We start from the raw sequence: 16,627 nt of genomic DNA on the forward strand, positions 1-16,627 counted from the left end.
TAGGTGAAAATGGTTTTCTTTATGAAAATATATATTAACTTTTGGAGTATTATATATAGACAATTAACATAAAAATGAGACAATATATTTGGAAGATTAATTTCAATTTGGAGAAATATTGTAAGATAATTACATATGGAACAACCAAAGTAGACAACTTAAAATAGAAGAGGGTCAAGGAGAGGCTCCAGATTGGATTGATAAAGATATCTTAGCAAGTGTGAGTTTAATTTTATGCAATCTACCGACTATCTTTTCAGCGTATAGTTTTAATCTAGGTTGTATGGAAATGGGAATGAATATGCGGAAGCAAAATATTTTGGAAAAGAAAAACGATTTTTTAAAAAAAAAATAAGAAATGAAAACATTTTGGAAACTTATGTAAACAAATATCGAAACAACAAATATTCAAAACATAAATATTAAATAGTTGATTAAAATTATTTAATTATTAATTTCCAAATTAAAAAAGTATTCGTCGTGTTTGTATCGTGTTTCCAAACAAATAATTTTAAAAGTTATATTTTCCTAGATTATTTTCGTATTTCCATGAGTTTCTGTTTCAAAATGGTGAATGCAACATAGTTTTCTTGACAAATGCAATGTTGTTATTATTAACAAGTTTTGTCAAATGCGATTATTCAAATAACTTTTGTGTGAGTGAGTGGTCTTGTCTCCTTCCTCTCGGCCCGTAAAATCCTCTCCTCGACTAGTTCTTTGTTTTTTTTGTTACCACCAACGAAAAATTAGTTCTTAAAATATATATAAACAGTAAAAATAATAGCCTTGACAAGGTTTTTTTTTTTTTTTTGTTAAATAAAATATAGTGCTCCTCTTCTTCTTCTTCTCTCAACCAAGAATTTCTCTGAAACCTATTCTTTCTCTCTTTCACATTCTCTCTCTCTTTCTTTCCAGTTCCTTTCACAATTATTTCGAACATGAAAATCAATACCATCGAGGTTTGAACTCTCTCTGATCTCGTTCGATGTTTTTGTCTGTCTGGTTGGAAAAAATTTTAAATGTTTTTTACAGACATCTCTGCTAATCTGTTAAATTTTGTTCTTTGTTAGGGTTTGGCACATTCACAGAGTTACAGCATCTGAAGTTCTAACCGGAAACCATTCCTCCGGAGATGGCGACCGTGAAAGGCCTTCTTAAAGGCCTTCGCTACATTACTCAAATTTTCGGTTAGTCTCATAAAATGATTCACAACTACATTATAACCTTTTCTTGTAATACAAGTCACAACTCTGTATATATATATATATATATATATATATAAAGATAGATTCTAATTGCAGACGAAGACAAAGACAAGGATATGCAGATCGGGTTTCCTACAGATGTGAAGCATGTCGCCCACATCGGATCTGACGGTCCCGCAACCAATACTACGCCAAGCTGGGTATGGTTTGTACAATTCTACTTATTTTGCCGACCGTGTATGTAAAAGTATACTCATCATTGGTGTTAAAAAAAAAAAACTGTAGATGGGTGACTTCAAACCTCAAGAAAATGAGAATGCTCAAGTAGTTTCTCGAGGAGATGCCAATAACAACAATCAAATAGGAGAAGGAGTTGGATTACAAGAGTTGTTGCCTCCTCCTGAGAAACCGAAGCATAAGAAGACAAGGCGTAAATCCGAGACGGTCTCACAAAACGGTTCACCACCTAGGCGAAACAGCAGTGCATCAGCATCAGATATGCAACCTAAAAACTCAAGACGTCACCACAGGAGTAGGCACGGGTCGATAGATTCATCGCATGATCCATCAGTTAGGAGGAGGCGTGTTGTCTCGGTTGCCACTGACATGGAAGGTTCTTACCCTCTTTCAGACGGTTCTTCTACTACTAGAAAGTCTACAACACGTCATAGGAAGCCGAAAGGATCAGGAGGTGGAGGAGAGCTATCGATGAAGAAGACAAAAGGGAAAACCGATATTCCTATTGTTCAATCAGTCGATAAATGTAATGATAGTATCAGCGACAAAGACTAAAACACACACAGGATGGTTTTGGTCACCTATGTTCCGTGTCATTTGTGTCTCATCAGTCTTTCTTAACTGTTTTACAGAGAAAAACTTATTTGTTTCGTAAACAAAATGGTTAACCCACTTGCGAAGTGATGAAACCCTGGTTTAATGATCAAGAACAATCTGGTGACAAGAGCTACAAAAGTTGGATTTGAAACATTTTACCATTTCAATGATTCTACTAAAAAAGATTCAAATCACTGCTTTAAATCATCTAAATAGTTTGGCAATGGTAGAGATGGACTAGACATTAGGGATTGAACAACCGGACAATGCCAAGATTGAGACAAAGCTCAACTACATAAACATACCTCATCTCATCAGATGAATCTACAATTTTCTACTTCTTGCGAAGATCTATACCAGCTTTCTTGGCAACAGCATCGAGCCCGTTTTTCTCAATGGTCTTCAAGGCCTTTGTTGATAAACGAAGTTTGACAAAACGTTTGCCAGCTTCCCACCAAACCTTTTTGTATTGCAAGTTGACGAATTGCAACTTCTTCGTCTTGTGGTTTGAGAAAGACACTTTGTTTGCTCTGTTTGCTTTCTTCCCAGTAAAAGGGCAGATTCTTCCTGAGACAATTATACCAAAACAGTTTTAAAATTGAAATCTTTCATAAAACTCCTAATGCTGCGCAATTCAAGACTCGATTTTTAGACAACGGAAACCCCAAAAAAATTCAAACTTTACAACACAAATTGCAGAACCCTAATAAAAATAAGTCAGGAATAAGAATGGAGAGAAGCGTACGAGCGACGACAGGTTGAAGAAGGGAGGGAACTGAAGGTAAAGCTATACGATTGATGACGTCACTGTAACCATGTGAAATTCTTACGCCGCTGAGTTGAGAAGTGAGAAACCCTAATTCCGTTGATTTCGCCACTGATTTCGGCTGCGAAACGGAAGCAATCTTCAGCCAAGGCCCTTGCGTCGCCATTGTCGCCATTGTTGTTACTTATGCTTTGTACTTACTGAAACAAGGATAACGCTACAGCCAACAACAGGTAAGGAAGAGGACGAGAGGATATAACGAGCAGTACGACGTCGTTCGGATTATCACACTGTTTTAACTCGGTTATCTCTAAACCGGGTTATATGTCTAAACCACAAAAAAAAAACATTTACTAACGAACAAGCAACTTTGTTTTGTAACTCTTAAATCTCGAAACACATATACAAATACAACAGTCACAGGATAGAGGAAGATGACATTTTTTTGAATATATTTTGTAATAACTAGTGTCATCTTCGTTTACCCAATTGGAACGATTTTTTCAAAAATTGATTAGCGACACGATCGTTTCTATAGCAAAGAACTCGCAAAATCGTGTTTGGATCCGACCTATTCCAACGTCCAGTTGTTGGAGGCATGGGGAGTTTTTGTCCGGTCCCAACCAATCCCATTCCGCTTGACTCGCACGTCACGATGCTAAAGTCTTCCATAAGCTGTTCTGTTGGTTGTCCCATAAGTTGAATCACTCCTTCAACTGTCTCTGCCTCTCGATCCACCACTTCTTCAGGGATAAGTCCTTCGCCGCAAGTGCAATAAACCTTCTTTAAGCTCTCGAAATCTTCCTCGATCAAATCGTGATCCGTTCGATAGAAAACTCGGGAATGTCCTCCCGCGAGTAGAACCGTTAGAACCACTTCGAACGAAGCCTTCATGACTTCTCTCATCGCTAATGCTTGTGCTCGGTCCGCGAGAATCGCGGTCATTAACGTTAGGTTCTGTTTCAAGATCCTCAACACGGGTTTGATCCTCGCGTTAGCGACATCTCCCGTGTAGAGGCTTTCGTAGAAGACCGAGTATGAGTCGAGGAAGATTAATCGGTAGGCCGCAACCTCGGAGACATGTTGTGATGCAGATTCGATTCCCGCTTGAGTGAATTCGAAATACGAGGATGACTTGGTTAGTTCGCGGCAACGTTTCCGCGTCGCGGGGAGGACCCTCGGGTTGAGCGAGAGGGCTTTGTTGAGGGAGTGAAGTTGAGAGCTTAAGAAATGTAAAGTGTTGAGACGTATGTAGAGACGCTGTGTTCCGCGGCTAGTGGAAGGACGTGGGTGGTTGCCAGGTAAGGCTTCACCGAGGTGGTTAAGTTCTTCTCCTGAGGCAGTACACGGAGTAGCTTTCTTCCATAGCTTCACGAATTTTGAGTCTCGGTTACATCTTGTAAGTGGAGGAAGTGTAGGAATGTAACTCTGTTTTGAACCTGACAAAACCACCAACCAATCAATCAATCAATCACCAATGGTTTTGGTTCTATGAAAAAGACATATTTGTTATTCTTGAACTCACCGCAAGATGCTACGAATGTGGTGTATTCTTGAAAGAGTTTTTCTAATCCTTCAGCAAGATCATGAACCAAATCCTCTGTAATCCCAATAGGGATCTCAAAGAATTCATCGATCGCATCATTCGCTAGCTTCATCAACTCTCCAGCAGATTGTGCATAAGGTTCTGATTTTGATTTTGGGTTCCATGTCTATAAGAAGAAAACAAACAATGGTTAAAATAGATGATACATTTTGTATACTTGAGTTGCAAGTAAAGCTTTGACAAACGTACTTCAGCTTCTTTTGCTCTGCTCAAGCATTCTTGAACTGTTTTTAACTTCTCTTCAATCCATTGTTGTAGTAGTTTTAGTATAATTGATTCGACTTCATACGGAACCATCTCTCTAACAAGCCCTTTGCCTCCGTCTTCACATTCTTCTGAGTCTTCAGCCACCATCTGCACAAGAACCTTCTCAAGCTTCCCTGCCGTTTGCAGAACTTCAACTGTCTCTTTAGTAATAGTTGATCGACCAGCTAAGTATTGCATCAAGATGGAACCATAACATTGATGAAGTGAAACAGAGGCGACTCCAGCTGCAACCATGTACCATCTCTTAAGTATCGGGCTAAAACACTCGCGCTCTCGCAATGCAAGATCCTCTGTCTCTTTAGCTAGCCGAATCAACATAGTTGCCGCTTCTTCTCCTTCCTCTGTTTCCGCGATTTCGGTCTTCATGTATTCTATAACCTGACACAGTTTAATGATATGAGAAACCCAAAAGAAAGAGAGATTAAAATAAATAAACAGACAAGTAATTTTTTCAGTTAAAGTTACCTTTGAGAATGTGTTTTTAATAGATGCTCTTATATAGTAATCGACCCGATCCCCTGAAGAATCCACCAATTTCACATCACCTTTCTCTTGACTATGCCCTTGAGAGATTGTCACGTCCTCCCCCAAAATCTTAGACGAAGACAATGCTAATGGTAGAAGACTCTCGATCAATCCCACGTTCCCTCGTTGGAAATAATCATGATAGCTCAACAACCTATAATCACACATTCATAATCAGATTAAGTTTTGTGTGATCAAGTCCACTTTTATAAGGCAAAAGGAGATACCTTTTTTCAGTCCATCCTTGCATTGATGCTAACGTCGAAGTCAAGAGCTTCACGTAAAGAGCCTCACGATCAGACTTCTTGGCGTCATTGGCAACTTCAGCCAACATGGCGTGAGAGGCACCAAGCAAGTCTGGCTCCATCTGAGATGTCACAATGTATTGATGGAACAGAACCCAAGTGAAACACAAATTATGCATAGATCGTGTAATCCCCAACATTAACCATGTCTTCTTCATCAGTTCCAAAAGCTCATCAATCTCATCAAGAACCAACGTCTCATCACGTATGTCAAAAATAGACTGCAAAAGTGCCACATAGAGATGTACGTTGAGTGGGTATCCATCGGCCCAATGGTAAACCTCGGTGTTAGGGTTGCTATTGCGCCATGATAAAGAGGTGACAACGTTGCAAAGTGTCGGCATTGTCTCTGAGGTTTTGCTGGTGTCAATGGGTTTTGTCTCGCTCTGGCGGATGATTTCTCGGAGACGCATTGCAAAGTTGTTGGCCTTATCAAGAGGGATTGATGGATGAAGGAGAAGACCAGCTTCAAGGACTTTGAGTTGTCGTCTTTGCCAAATTTGATACTCATGTATATCACCAAACTCCGATGATTTCACGTGACGGAGCAGCTCTAATGGAAGGATTATTGTCTCTGCTCGCCTACCCGTCTGGATGACAACATTTACAAACGTTTCTTTAATAAATCAAGAAACAGAGTTTTCATTCATAATAGAGAAAACAGAGTTTTCATTCATAATGGAGAAAACAGAGGAACTTACTTGGCCAACAAGCGTCCTCATTAGGGTTTTCCGAAGCCTAGTGTCACTCTGTTCCGTCACTCTCATCTGTTGCCTCATGATTTCTGCGGAGGTTAACGGTCGTCGAGGTCGAGAAGGTGGCACAGTGAGAAACCCAGCCCCAGGGCTAATGTGTCCTGAACCACCTCCAATGCTTCCATTTTTACCAGGGGATGAAGGAGCTGACACGGCTCCCGCAACTGTACCTACTGTCGACATTCGCCTAGACGGAGATCGTTTTAGCATCTTCAACCCTAACGCTCGTTTCACTCGGCTTGTTGGTGTTGTCACAACCTCCTTCCTCCCTAAAGATCCGAAGCCAGACCCGTTAGACGATCCAGATCCTCCTCCTCCTCCTCCTCCTCCTCCTACTCCATCTCCTTGATGGTCACCACCATTGTGCTTCGAGTAGAACGTGAGAGCATTTCTACCTCCGAATCCAGGTGATGATCGACATGCCGCGAAAAAGATCTCATATGCTGTTTCACGGATTTCATCTCGATCAAGACCATCAAGCTTCCCGAATGGCCAGAGGAGATCAGTATCGGAACAAACCTCTAAGCCGGCCATTTCAGAAAAGGACTCCCTCCGAGAATGACGAACCATCACGGAGGGGAAGGCAAGAAGGACAAAAAGAAGGACCAGACGGATTCGGGTTTAAGAATTCAAATGCACGAGGAGAGAGAAGGAGTTCTTCGTTTTGATAAAGGAAAAAAAATGAGAGACAGGCAGATAGAAAAACAGAGAGAATTGAGGAGGTGGAGGAGGACAACTTGGAAAAACATAAACGACAGCAAAAAAATTTGTGCTGAGGAAAGAAGAGAGGATGTGAGTAAAATGAGGAAGACTCATAAAATTAACCATAATTAGCAAATCTCCTATTCCTAGTAACTTCTTCAAAGCCAAATCTATTGTTTTCTTTAGTTTTATGTGTGTATTCTCTCTTCCATGTAATACACAACCTTAAAGAAAGGAAAAAAAAAAAACAATAACCAGCCTCACAGTGTTAACAACTGAATCCAGCGTTACAACATCAGTTAATATTTAGTTTAAAAACTTGTTACTGAACATACTGCACCTTCCTGTTTTTGATCTGTCCCAAACAAAACAGAAAAAAAGAAAGATAAGACATAGGTCAACAATACTCAATATCCAATTATGCAGCACTTAGTTACCAAGATTTGTTTAATTGGACATATGATCATCTCGGGATGAAATTGTTCCGAACTTCCAAATATGTTCGACTATATTCAATCATGTGTTAATGTTAGGACAGAATCATTGATCAGTTCAATGGCTCTTTTTTTTTAACTTTGAGAAAAAATGCAAATCTCACAACCTCATCATCCTCCTCCAGCAAATTCAATCTTATAATCGGCAAAAATACTAAAATCATAATTGGGTTTTGAAAAAAATAAATAACAACACTAGTCCCGGAAAAATTAAACAGAGCAAAACCAATGACTCCGCCAGCACCATCTAGCGAAGTTGGTCACATATGGCTCCGCCCAAACTAACAAGAAGGGGATCTAAGCTAAACAATTTGTTCCACTAGTATTAGCTACCTAGGTTCAGAGACTAAGATCACGACAGCCATTACTCGGTATACCAAATCTTCAAGCTTCTCTACTCGAAGTAAAGCTAACAGAGAGTAAAAAGATTAAACTGAGAATTGTTGGGTCGACCCGAAGATCGATCCCTCCAAAAATAGGCGTATGCCACTTAGCGTGGAGAGCACACGGTATTCTTTAGTAAAAGGCGAAAGAATAGTTCGCTTTGTGCTCACCACATGGCTGCGTGATTTGTTAGTGAAGAGAGTGTAGTCTATTTATATTAAAGTCCCAGCTATCCAACTCTTTCATCTTTCCGATGTGGGACTCTCAAACAAAGGACAAAAAGCCGCTTCTCGTATAAAACTCTTCGTGGGCTTTCACGGGCCTAAATATTTAGAACTTGGGCTTAAAACACAATTTTCATCTTCTTCCTTCTTAAGCCGAGTGAAACCCTAAAACTATAAGCGTCACTATAAATCACACCGGAAACCCTAAAACCATAGCTATCTCTTCAAGCCGTCAACAATGTCGAAGCGAGGTTCGTGCTTTTCCTCTTATCTCAGTTATATTAGATCTGATACGTCTTCGATTCATCATTTTGCATTGCTTTAATGGGTGTTGTTGTGATTTGGATTATTTTGATTAGGTCGTGGAGGTACCTCTGGTAACAAATTCAGGATGTCACTGGGTCTTCCAGTGGCGGCGACGGTGAACTGTGCCGACAACACCGGTGCTAAGAACCTTTACATCATTTCCGTCAAGGGTATCAAAGGTCGTCTCAACCGTTTGCCTTCCGCTTGTGTCGGCGACATGGTGATGGCCACCGTCAAAAAGGGTAAGCCCGATCTCCGTAAAAAGGTGCTTCCTGCCGTGATCGTTAGGCAACGCAAACCATGGCGCCGAAAGGATGGTGTTTTCATGTACTTCGAAGGTCAGTTTACTTGCTTTGATTCAACCCTAGCTTAAAGTTTGCATCTTTTTTAATTTGTAGCTTCACATCAGGCTTAAGAAGTCATGTATTCACCGAAACTTTTTAGAGGGTGTTTATACAGTTACAAGCATTGGTATAGTTAAGTTGTGTTCTATCGTTACAGATACTTTAATGCTTCGACGCTTGAATCTGCTCCATTTGAACTCCAAATTTTTTAACTTGCTTATCAGTAGCTTGTTTGTGTTCTGTTTTGCTGTGTCTTTGGTGTAGTTATGGCCATATTTAGATTCTTGTATATTCCAGAGTTGTGTCATGTATGCATCGATACATTCAGAGGGTGTGTAAATACAAAACAATATCTGGTAGACCTAATGTGTTCTATCGTTACAGATACTCTTATGCTCAAACGCTTGCATCTGCTCCATTTGAACTCTACATTCTCAATTGTGTTGAATTCTACTGATTGATTCTGTGATTGTAGTCAGTTAAGTAGCTTATTTAATTGACATTTACCAGGCTTAAGTCAAGTATCCACCGACACGTTTAGAGGGTGATGATACGGTTACAAGTCTGGGAAACTAAATTTGTGTCCTTCGTTACAGATGCTTTATTGCTTGAACGCTTGCATCTGCTCCATATGGACTCTACATATTTCTCAAAATGTTCATTATTTGTTTCACATTTGGTGTATGAAATCAAGTACTGATTTAGTGATATGCTCCTCTGTTGCACAGATAATGCTGGAGTCATCGTCAACCCCAAGGGAGAAATGAAAGGTTCTGCAATCACTGGTCCTATCGGAAAAGAGTGTGCTGATCTCTGGCCAAGGATCGCTAGTGCTGCCAATGCTATTGTCTGAAGATTAGATCAGTCAGTTGCTTGCATTTGATGATCTGTCTAAATACAAATTTGAGAATTTTGGTAGCAATATATTTTTATTTCCTGACAATATGTATTGACTTTGAAATGTTTTGGCTATTTAGACATCTTTTCCTCAGTTTCTCCATTTCTGGTATTAACATCGTATAGTGAATATGAAAACGCTAAACTAATTATTACTATAGATGCTTCGGTCGGTGGTTCTGGCAATGTATGAATGCCAAAGCAATTGAAAATGATTGCAAGATAGATAGATTTGCTTCGAACTGAACTATGTAAAGTCCTTCGTGAACATTCACAATCTTTAATCCAATGGTTTCATGCTTCGATCCCTGAGGCAATCACGTTAAGATTACAAAATTAGCTTTTCGTTAAGGGATTTGTATTTTTGAGGTTCTCTAATCTCAATTAGAGCTAATCTAAGAGGTTTAAAAGTTATTGAATGGTACCTCTATGAGAAGCTCGAATTGGTCTTTTCGTGGTTGGCCGTTAAGATGGGTTAAGGAACAACCCAAGTCCCATCCTCCACAGTCACAGTTTCCTTGAGATTTCCATCTCTGTATCAAGCTCAAGGGTTCATCTTCAGGTCCTCCATGAATCCCTGAAGGAATCACAACATCCATACTTGTGACAGATGTTGAAGTTTCAGTCTCAGTAGCATCATTTGATTGAACCACCGGCGGCGATTTCTTCAAGAAATTCAATCCCCAACCTCCAATTTCTTCTCTAACCGTCTCTTGTTTCACAACAACAGCTAATGCTTCAGTATTTGTTGGAAGGTTGTTTTCCAAAAGATTCACCTGCTCAACATCAAAGCTTGGTTCTTCTTTGAATGGCTGATCCCAAGAACACAAATCAGGTATAAAACTTGTTCGGCTCAATCTTGAGGTACCTCTAGTTTTCTTGACAACTTTTTTAGTTAATCCTCTGTTTTCCCTGTTACTCGGTATCTGATCATTGCTACTAAACAAAACAAACTCTCTCTCTATGACTCTGTCCGAAGACAAGGTGGATACTTTAATTCTACCAACTAGATGTGGTGAGGATGATGATTCTCCTCTTTGTAGGTAGATCATATAAACACTTTGGTCTTCTACATAGCTTGCCACATAAACATCTTTCTGATTCTCCAATTTGAAAACAAAATGAGGCGTTCCATTGGCTCTCATTGTGAACTGAAGGCTTCCCTCGGTATAGTTTGACGAGAATGACTTTTTGCTTGATAAGGGGATTACCTTTTTATGAATCTTTTCGGATTCAGTCTCATAGTTTTCCCCTACTTTGCTTGACAAATGACTTGGAGAAGAAGAGAGTTCACATGATGATACTTTGGGACTGCTTCTAACAGTCTGTAACCATTTCCCGCTGCATAAAACTGACAAAGGATGTGCATCTTTCTGTCTAAACAAGTTCCTTGATGGATTCACATCACCCACCATCTCTATTCTCCAATCCGAAGAAACCTTACAAAAAAAAAAAAATGAGAAATCAAAGATTCTCAGTTTCATGCAATGATCAAATTTTGATACATCTTCAAGCTCAAATGGCAATAAAGATTAACCACAAAAAAAAAAAAAAAAAAAAAAAAAACTAACATTTTTCATTTAAGAGTATCTTTTGTTACCTGGATTAAAACTTGATCAACGAAATAATATTCGATTCTCCTTGTGGGTTATTTGATCTTTTTCTTTCGAATGTCTCACCAAATTTAAAATCATAAACTAGTGTTTCCCTCTTCTCTTAAGGAATCAGATGAGTAACAAGAAAGTGGGCAAAGCTTGGAAGCAACAAATAATATGAGAAATGTGGTGATCAAAGGAAATGTGTATTGTACAGAAACCTAACGCGTTGTATCCACTTTTTTTTTATATCATTCTGATGTTTTCAGTCTTCCACTTAAGTCTTGTTTTCACAACTTTTGGTTAATTGGCTTTTAGTGGGAGGTGCGTGTGTGTTCCGTTCGGTGGATTATATTTAAACAACACACTCATGTCACTATCTCTTAACTTCTTTAATTATTTTCTAATTTTGACCGCAGTTTTTGCATTATTTCAAGGTGCGGTCAACATGTTAAAATCTGCTATATATAATTTAAATTATTAAAATGTATAAGATCTTGTGACTTTGTGGGTAAAACAACAAACAAAACGGTCGATGCATGAGATTAAAATGATAACATCAAATTGGTTAACTAAGTATCCAATTTCTATCTAACTCTTCTGCTAGTGATAGAAGCAATATGAGTCATCTACTAAAATTGTACACTTAGCTTAAATGCGGTATTGTTAACATAGCCAGGTTCATGGCCATCGGCGATGAACACGTAAAACATGTCTACTTGAATCAAAGATTAATAGAAGTATATATCGACTTCTAGTTAACAATAATTTTCCTAATTAAATGATATGATAAAATACAATTAAGTTGACACATTCAATCTCGCCTGCTGCAATAAAACTAACAAATAGGTACCGAGTATTAATCGTCGTAATATTAAACCCCCAGAGAAAAGAAAAAGATGTTTTTAGATTGTAACGTGGAAAACTTAAAAGCTACTCGTTGTACATCATCTGAATTGTCTATTTGTCTGCATGTATGTTATAGTATTTTGTATTTATGCATTTTCTGTTTGCAAACTACTAGTATTAAATAGTTTCTAATAAATACGAAAATAAATTGATATGTTGTTTATTATTATCAACATCATTTTTCTGTTACGAGTTTATTGTCAATACTTATTGTTCGTAGACAAAACAATATTTAAAAAAAATAAAAAAAAAGCATCAAAATAGGAACATCTAGCTAACATGGCGTAACTTCTGGGATGGGTCATGGTCAACCCGCATACATTCTTATAAATACTACTAGTTGAAACTTCTCGAAACTGTAAATTACACCCGTCAGTTTTAAATTTGGAAAATTAAAATTAGCTAAATTTGATGTTTTCAATTTTTTCATATAATATAACAGCTCGATCAAGAAATTAGAAAATAACTCGTAAACCATCTATTGTTTTATATGATTTCATGGATATTTGAAAAAAAAAAAAAAAAAAAAGTTGTCATAAAGATCCAAGAATTCTAATAATTTAAAATTCTAAAATGTCTGACGACGAAATTAAGAATCTTTTATAAACCTACCAACAAAAAATGACAAAAGTATTATTGTCGTTAGACCTTGGGCGTGAGATTGGATCGAGGTTTTTGTTGCTTCTTGACGAGTATTATTATCTATGAAATTTTAAATTCAAAATGCAAAGCACGCTTGATATATTCTTTTACTTCAATTATTTCACTAAATTTTGAATCTAATTTTTGTTTATCTAGGAAGTGTGTTGGTACATTAAGAGAAATGATAAAAGAAAATAACAACTACTTATAAATAATGTTCAAGTGATGATTATTATTATTATACAACACCCATCAAATACAATAGACATCATAAATATCATACCATACTATATAACATATCTACAAAATTTTGTAGTTTTCTATGTAACATAAACAAACCCTCTCCCTCAACTACGATTTTATTCATAATTACCTGCCTAAACCCATTATTCATCTCTCTTCTTCCTTATGTTCTAATTATTCGACAAACCATGAGTCATGGACAAAAAAATTAATGTACTAATAAATATACAAATAGACCTCTATAATCAATACTATTTTTTTCTTTGGGCTGTAACTTATAATAAGCACATGCATGTAATGAGTACTCCAACTCAAATCCAAGACTGAATTGGATAACTGCACTTGAAAGAGTTCACACCACTTATGTGTGAAAATATGTCCGAAGAATCAACTAATTGTTCTTCTTCCTTTACCCCCACCTGCAAACCAAACCTCGTTTTAATTAATACGGTTTGATCAAAGACTAAACAAAAACAAACTCATAACCGGACTAGTAATCTTACATCATCATCGTCTTCTTCATGATGGCCTGAACAAGCTTGTCTATTTGGTTCACCAAATTCATCATTTTTAGCAAATCGTCCTCTAACTCTTGGACGACTATCTGCCAATGTCTTCCTACATGCATACTACAAACGAAACAGAACCAACAAAAAAAAAAGTAAATTGAATAGATCGGTATATGTATAAACCAATGGTTTAATCCCGGTTATGATGGTTAAGCACACAGACCTTGATTTTCTTGCTGAAGTTCCTCTCGTTTCTCTTCTTCATGTACCTATGAATCTTCTCTTTCCTCTGCTCCGCTGAGAGTTTCCCGACTTTGTTGAAATTCGGGTCGTCTAAACCGGTTATCTCCGTCCCTAACTGCGGAAGAACCGGCGGTGCCACCATTTGGTTCTGGTTCTCTCCACCCTCAAGTCCCTATAACAAAACAAAACCCCATAACCGGTTCGTGTCAGACCGGTTTACTAAAGCCTTTTAATTTGGAACTTCACAAGATGAAGAAACAAATTTTTACCTGGAGAGGATGATCTCCTGGATTGAAGATGGGTTTGATTGGATCTGGACAGAACATTCCACCATTATCAGCCTGGATTTCCATCAATTGGTCATGTGATGGTTTGAAATCAGAACCGAGATGGATACTACCAGAGTAAAATCCAGATCCTAAACCGGCGCTCATCATATTCCCGGTTACGGCCATGTAAGATGGTAAACCGGAATTACCCAAAAAAGAGCACGTAGGAGAAGAAGGGTTTATGGAGCCGAGATTGTAACTTGGGACAGAAGAAAGACAATCTTCTTCGAAAGCTGATAAAGGCGGAGGCAGAAGTTCACCGGAGGAGGAAGAGTAGAGAGTATTCGGAGGCTGGTGAAGTTGAATCCCGGTGAAATCAAACTGCTCTTGGAGTTGATCAGAGACTGGGAACTGGATTGATGAAGAGAAGTCGATGGAAGCTGTGATGTCGTTATCGAAATCGTCTTGCGAGTCAAATATGATGGATAAATCGGCGTTGTCGTTGTTGTCTTCGTGATCTTGATTCGAACCACTGTTGGATTTGTCAGGAAAGTTGTTGCTGTTGTTTTCGACATAGCCGCAACCAACGTTTGAAGCAGAGGTCACTTCAGAAGTTTGATTGAACGTTTCTTGAAACAATTGTGAATCGCAAAAATCGAAGATTTGCGCGGTGAGAGGGCTTGTGATCTCATCCTACAAAATAACAACAACAGTAAATATAATATCGAATTAGCTGAAAATAAAAGAAGTGAATAATTATACAAGCAAATTTTTATTTATTTTGGACATACTTTGAAGGCTTGCATAAAAAGCACTTGGTAGGAATTTCTTGCAAAACAAGAAACTCAGATAACCTAAAGGTTAATTAGTTTTAATCTAATACAGTGCTCGTTTAAAGATAACTACACATTTATACAAATCAGATCTTGTTCGTTCTATGTGGTTTTCATCAATACAGAATCTATAGAAGAAATTGACGATAAGGAGGGGGAGTTTCCATAACAGGAAAGTTTTGGGATTCTAGTGTTTCTTTAGAACCAAAACATTGCCTAATTATAACCAACACCTAATTTCTTTAACAGCAACAAATAAAGGCCAAGATAAGAGCAAGAATCATAATTTTCTTGATACAGTAATTAATATATTTCTAATAAAATTCATATGATTATATTTTAACATATAAATAAAGGAAAAAGATGTTATAAATAATTAGCTATTAAAAAGTTCAAATTATATTTACTTAAAAAAGAGATGTAGCATCTTTTGAATTCTGAAAAACTGTTTTATTCTATCTATGTCTTGTGATGATTTGTGGTTGGCTAGCTATCCAGGAAGGTACAATGAACACCGTACAAATGAATTTAGAACTAAAGAATTTGCTTTACAAATTATCGTTTCAGACGTTTAGATGATGAAACGAGTTATAAAAAAACAAAAAATGACAGAAAAGTAAGTAAAAGGAATGAAGCAATTTAACAAAAGATAAACCCGAATAACTAAAAAATTAAATCAAGAAAACGATGTTACCTACTAAAAACATCGATTTTAGAAACATTGTTCTATTCCATTGGGCTAAATTACATAGAAATAAATTTGACTTTTCATATAATAAAGTTTAAAGAGCGTTTGGATATACATGCAAAGTTTTCAGAAAAAGGCTTTTTTCCAATCATATGAGCAAACCAATGTTTGATAAAGAAAAGAAAACACCAAAAAAGAATTGAAGGGCTTAAAACAGATTCAAGAACAAACAATTAGCATTGCACGAATTAGAAAGAACTCAAAAGTGATTGACATGGATTAGTTTACGTACCATGGAGAGCTGCTCGTGAGACGAAATGACGTCCTGCGACATGTTTATGTGTTCTTTATAGCCTCCAACGTGAAAATGTTTCCTGGAAAAGATCGAGAGAGCAAATTCCCCAGGAAGAGAGGCTTCTTGAATGTGGTACCAAAGGAGTGATGGTCTCTGAACAAGAAAATCTACAGAATTAAAATACTGGAACGAAAACAAGAAATAACGATTAACACCAAAACGTTTGTTGTTTAAGACAGAGAAGAAAAGAGATTTCTTACAGCTTTCTAGAGAAAACTAAATTAGAGAGTTATGGAAGTTATCGTAACCAATTTATTTATATATACTTTTGGTTATATTGTGTATCTATCTATCTATACGTATATGTATGTTAATGTAATGAAGGAGTCCCTTGAGAAAAATGCCAGCGTGGCAATTGACGTTAAACGCGCTGGTCCTAGAGTTTCTTATTCTCGTGACGTGGCGTGTAATGAATGGTAACACGTGTATAATTTGAGTTGACGTGGAGACATTGGTCCACACACCTTAAGTGATGACTTAGTTGACCGGTAAAAAGGAGTTTGACCCATATTCTTTTTTCTCGCGCGATAATTTTTCTTTTTTTTTTGGACTTTCTGACTTCGAAGTACTAAAATTAAGCCTTCTATTTATAGAGTTAGCTTTTCTATTTTATTTTTAGCATTTTTATTTTGTTATTTTCTAAATTTTTACTTGGCTCCTTTTTATTTTTTATAGTGCTGGTAAGAAAGTGGCAAAGAACAAAAGAAAGAAAATAAAGAGACCAGGT

The 16,627-nt window shown here is 37.4% G+C and overlaps 6 protein-coding genes and 1 non-coding gene across 9 annotated transcripts; 2 read left to right on the forward strand and 5 right to left on the reverse strand.

The window, feature by feature from the left end:
- The first annotated feature begins 105 nt into the window (after window positions 1-105).
- On the forward strand, window positions 106-2,177 carry LOC104754583 (CRIB domain-containing protein RIC3-like). 3 transcript variants are annotated; one of them, XM_087493779.1, is made up of 5 exons: window positions 111-220; window positions 916-959; window positions 1,071-1,187; window positions 1,302-1,405; window positions 1,491-2,177. In XM_087493779.1, the coding sequence occupies exons 3-5, from the start codon at window positions 1,133-1,135 to the stop codon at window positions 1,995-1,997; spliced, it is 666 nt and encodes a 221-aa protein (XP_087349905.1). In that variant the 5' UTR covers window positions 111-220; window positions 916-959; window positions 1,071-1,132; the 3' UTR covers window positions 1,998-2,177. The 3 variants fall into 3 exon arrangements, with proteins under 3 accessions (XP_087349906.1, XP_087349905.1, XP_010475104.1); XM_087493780.1 differs by lacking the exon at window positions 916-959 and having other exon boundaries at window positions 106-220; XM_010476802.3 differs by lacking the exon at window positions 111-220 and having other exon boundaries at window positions 792-959.
- LOC104754582 (large ribosomal subunit protein bL28c) lies at window positions 2,124-3,115 on the reverse strand. Its single transcript, XM_010476801.3, has 2 exons — window positions 2,785-3,115; window positions 2,124-2,606 (listed from the first exon to the last, which is right to left on the reverse strand). Exons 1-2 carry the CDS (start codon window positions 2,978-2,980, stop codon window positions 2,374-2,376), a joined length of 429 nt encoding a protein of 142 aa, XP_010475103.1. The 5' UTR covers window positions 2,981-3,115; the 3' UTR covers window positions 2,124-2,373.
- Window positions 3,116-3,154: 39 nt separating this feature from the next.
- Window positions 3,155-8,026, reverse strand: LOC104762277 (protein unc-13 homolog). Its single transcript, XM_087493778.1, has 6 exons — window positions 6,210-8,026; window positions 5,431-6,098; window positions 5,144-5,357; window positions 4,601-5,056; window positions 4,331-4,517; window positions 3,155-4,244 (listed from the first exon to the last, which is right to left on the reverse strand). Exons 1-6 carry the CDS (start codon window positions 6,831-6,833, stop codon window positions 3,277-3,279), a joined length of 3,117 nt encoding a protein of 1,038 aa, XP_087349904.1. The 5' UTR covers window positions 6,834-8,026; the 3' UTR covers window positions 3,155-3,276.
- LOC147923240 (U5 spliceosomal RNA) lies at window positions 7,907-8,022 on the reverse strand. The gene has a single exon (XR_015587980.1). It is a non-coding gene; the product is annotated as a U5 spliceosomal RNA (small nuclear RNA).
- Window positions 8,027-8,087: 61 nt separating the features above from the next.
- On the forward strand, window positions 8,088-9,708 carry LOC104754586 (large ribosomal subunit protein uL14x/uL14z/uL14y). The gene is made up of 3 exons (XM_010476806.3): window positions 8,088-8,318; window positions 8,427-8,711; window positions 9,446-9,708. Exons 1-3 carry the CDS (start codon window positions 8,306-8,308, stop codon window positions 9,568-9,570), a joined length of 423 nt encoding a protein of 140 aa, XP_010475108.1. The 5' UTR covers window positions 8,088-8,305; the 3' UTR covers window positions 9,571-9,708.
- On the reverse strand, window positions 9,628-11,535 carry LOC104754585 (uncharacterized). The gene is made up of 3 exons (XM_010476805.3): window positions 11,215-11,535; window positions 10,040-11,053; window positions 9,628-9,922 (listed from the first exon to the last, which is right to left on the reverse strand). The coding sequence occupies exons 2-3, from the start codon at window positions 11,027-11,029 to the stop codon at window positions 9,770-9,772; spliced, it is 1,143 nt and encodes a 380-aa protein (XP_010475107.1). The 5' UTR covers window positions 11,030-11,053; window positions 11,215-11,535; the 3' UTR covers window positions 9,628-9,769.
- Window positions 11,536-12,965: 1,430 nt separating this feature from the next.
- Window positions 12,966-16,176, reverse strand: LOC104754587 (uncharacterized). The gene is made up of 6 exons (XM_010476807.2): window positions 16,101-16,176; window positions 15,838-15,993; window positions 14,025-14,717; window positions 13,736-13,927; window positions 13,507-13,632; window positions 12,966-13,422 (listed from the first exon to the last, which is right to left on the reverse strand). Exons 2-6 carry the CDS (start codon window positions 15,877-15,879, stop codon window positions 13,315-13,317), a joined length of 1,161 nt encoding a protein of 386 aa, XP_010475109.1. The 5' UTR covers window positions 15,880-15,993; window positions 16,101-16,176; the 3' UTR covers window positions 12,966-13,314.
- Window positions 16,177-16,627: the final 451 nt, after the last annotated feature.

This window comes from Camelina sativa, chromosome 17, assembly GCF_030686135.1.
Source record: "Camelina sativa cultivar CO46 ecotype springtype chromosome 17, ASM3068613v1".
NCBI classification, from domain to species: domain Eukaryota; kingdom Viridiplantae; phylum Streptophyta; class Magnoliopsida; order Brassicales; family Brassicaceae; genus Camelina; species Camelina sativa.

What these genes read in the sequence shown, in the direction of transcription:
- LOC104754583 (XM_087493780.1), top strand. Translation starts at nt 1,133, where the DNA reads ATGGCGACCGTGAAAGGCCTTCTTAAAGGCCTTCGCTACATTACTCAA. An exon ending in CTACATTACTCAAATTTTCG is followed by an intron (nt 1,188 to 1,301) that starts GTTAGTCTCATA and finishes TTCTAATTGCAG; the next exon opens with ACGAAGACAAAGACAAGGAT. An exon ending in CCAATACTACGCCAAGCTGG is followed by an intron (nt 1,406 to 1,490) that starts GTATGGTTTGTA and finishes AAAAAACTGTAG; the next exon opens with ATGGGTGACTTCAAACCTCA.
- LOC104754582 (XM_010476801.3), bottom strand. Translation starts at nt 2,980, where the DNA reads ATGGCGACAATGGCGACGCAAGGGCCTTGGCTGAAGATTGCTTCCGTT. An exon ending in TCTTCAACCTGTCGTCGCTC is followed by an intron (nt 2,607 to 2,784) that starts GTACGCTTCTCT and finishes TAATTGTCTCAG; the next exon opens with GAAGAATCTGCCCTTTTACT.
- LOC104762277 (XM_087493778.1), bottom strand. Translation starts at nt 6,833, where the DNA reads ATGGTTCGTCATTCTCGGAGGGAGTCCTTTTCTGAAATGGCCGGCTTA. An exon ending in CAAGGATGGACTGAAAAAAG is followed by an intron (nt 5,358 to 5,430) that starts GTATCTCCTTTT and finishes GTGTGATTATAG; the next exon opens with GTTGTTGAGCTATCATGATT. An exon ending in TTAAAAACACATTCTCAAAG is followed by an intron (nt 5,057 to 5,143) that starts GTAACTTTAACT and finishes AAACTGTGTCAG; the next exon opens with GTTATAGAATACATGAAGAC.
- LOC104754586 (XM_010476806.3), top strand. An exon ending in TGTTTTCATGTACTTCGAAG is followed by an intron (nt 8,712 to 9,445) that starts GTCAGTTTACTT and finishes TCTGTTGCACAG; the next exon opens with ATAATGCTGGAGTCATCGTC.
- LOC104754585 (XM_010476805.3), bottom strand. Translation starts at nt 11,029, where the DNA reads ATGGTGGGTGATGTGAATCCATCAAGGAACTTGTTTAGACAGAAAGAT. An exon ending in AATTCGAGCTTCTCATAGAG is followed by an intron (nt 9,923 to 10,039) that starts GTACCATTCAAT and finishes TGATTGCCTCAG; the next exon opens with GGATCGAAGCATGAAACCAT.
- LOC104754587 (XM_010476807.2), bottom strand. Translation starts at nt 15,879, where the DNA reads ATGTCGCAGGACGTCATTTCGTCTCACGAGCAGCTCTCCATG. An exon ending in CTCACGAGCAGCTCTCCATG is followed by an intron (nt 14,718 to 15,837) that starts GTACGTAAACTA and finishes GTTATTTTGTAG; the next exon opens with GATGAGATCACAAGCCCTCT. An exon ending in ATGAAGAAGACGATGATGAT is followed by an intron (nt 13,423 to 13,506) that starts GTAAGATTACTA and finishes TTTGGTTTGCAG; the next exon opens with GTGGGGGTAAAGGAAGAAGA.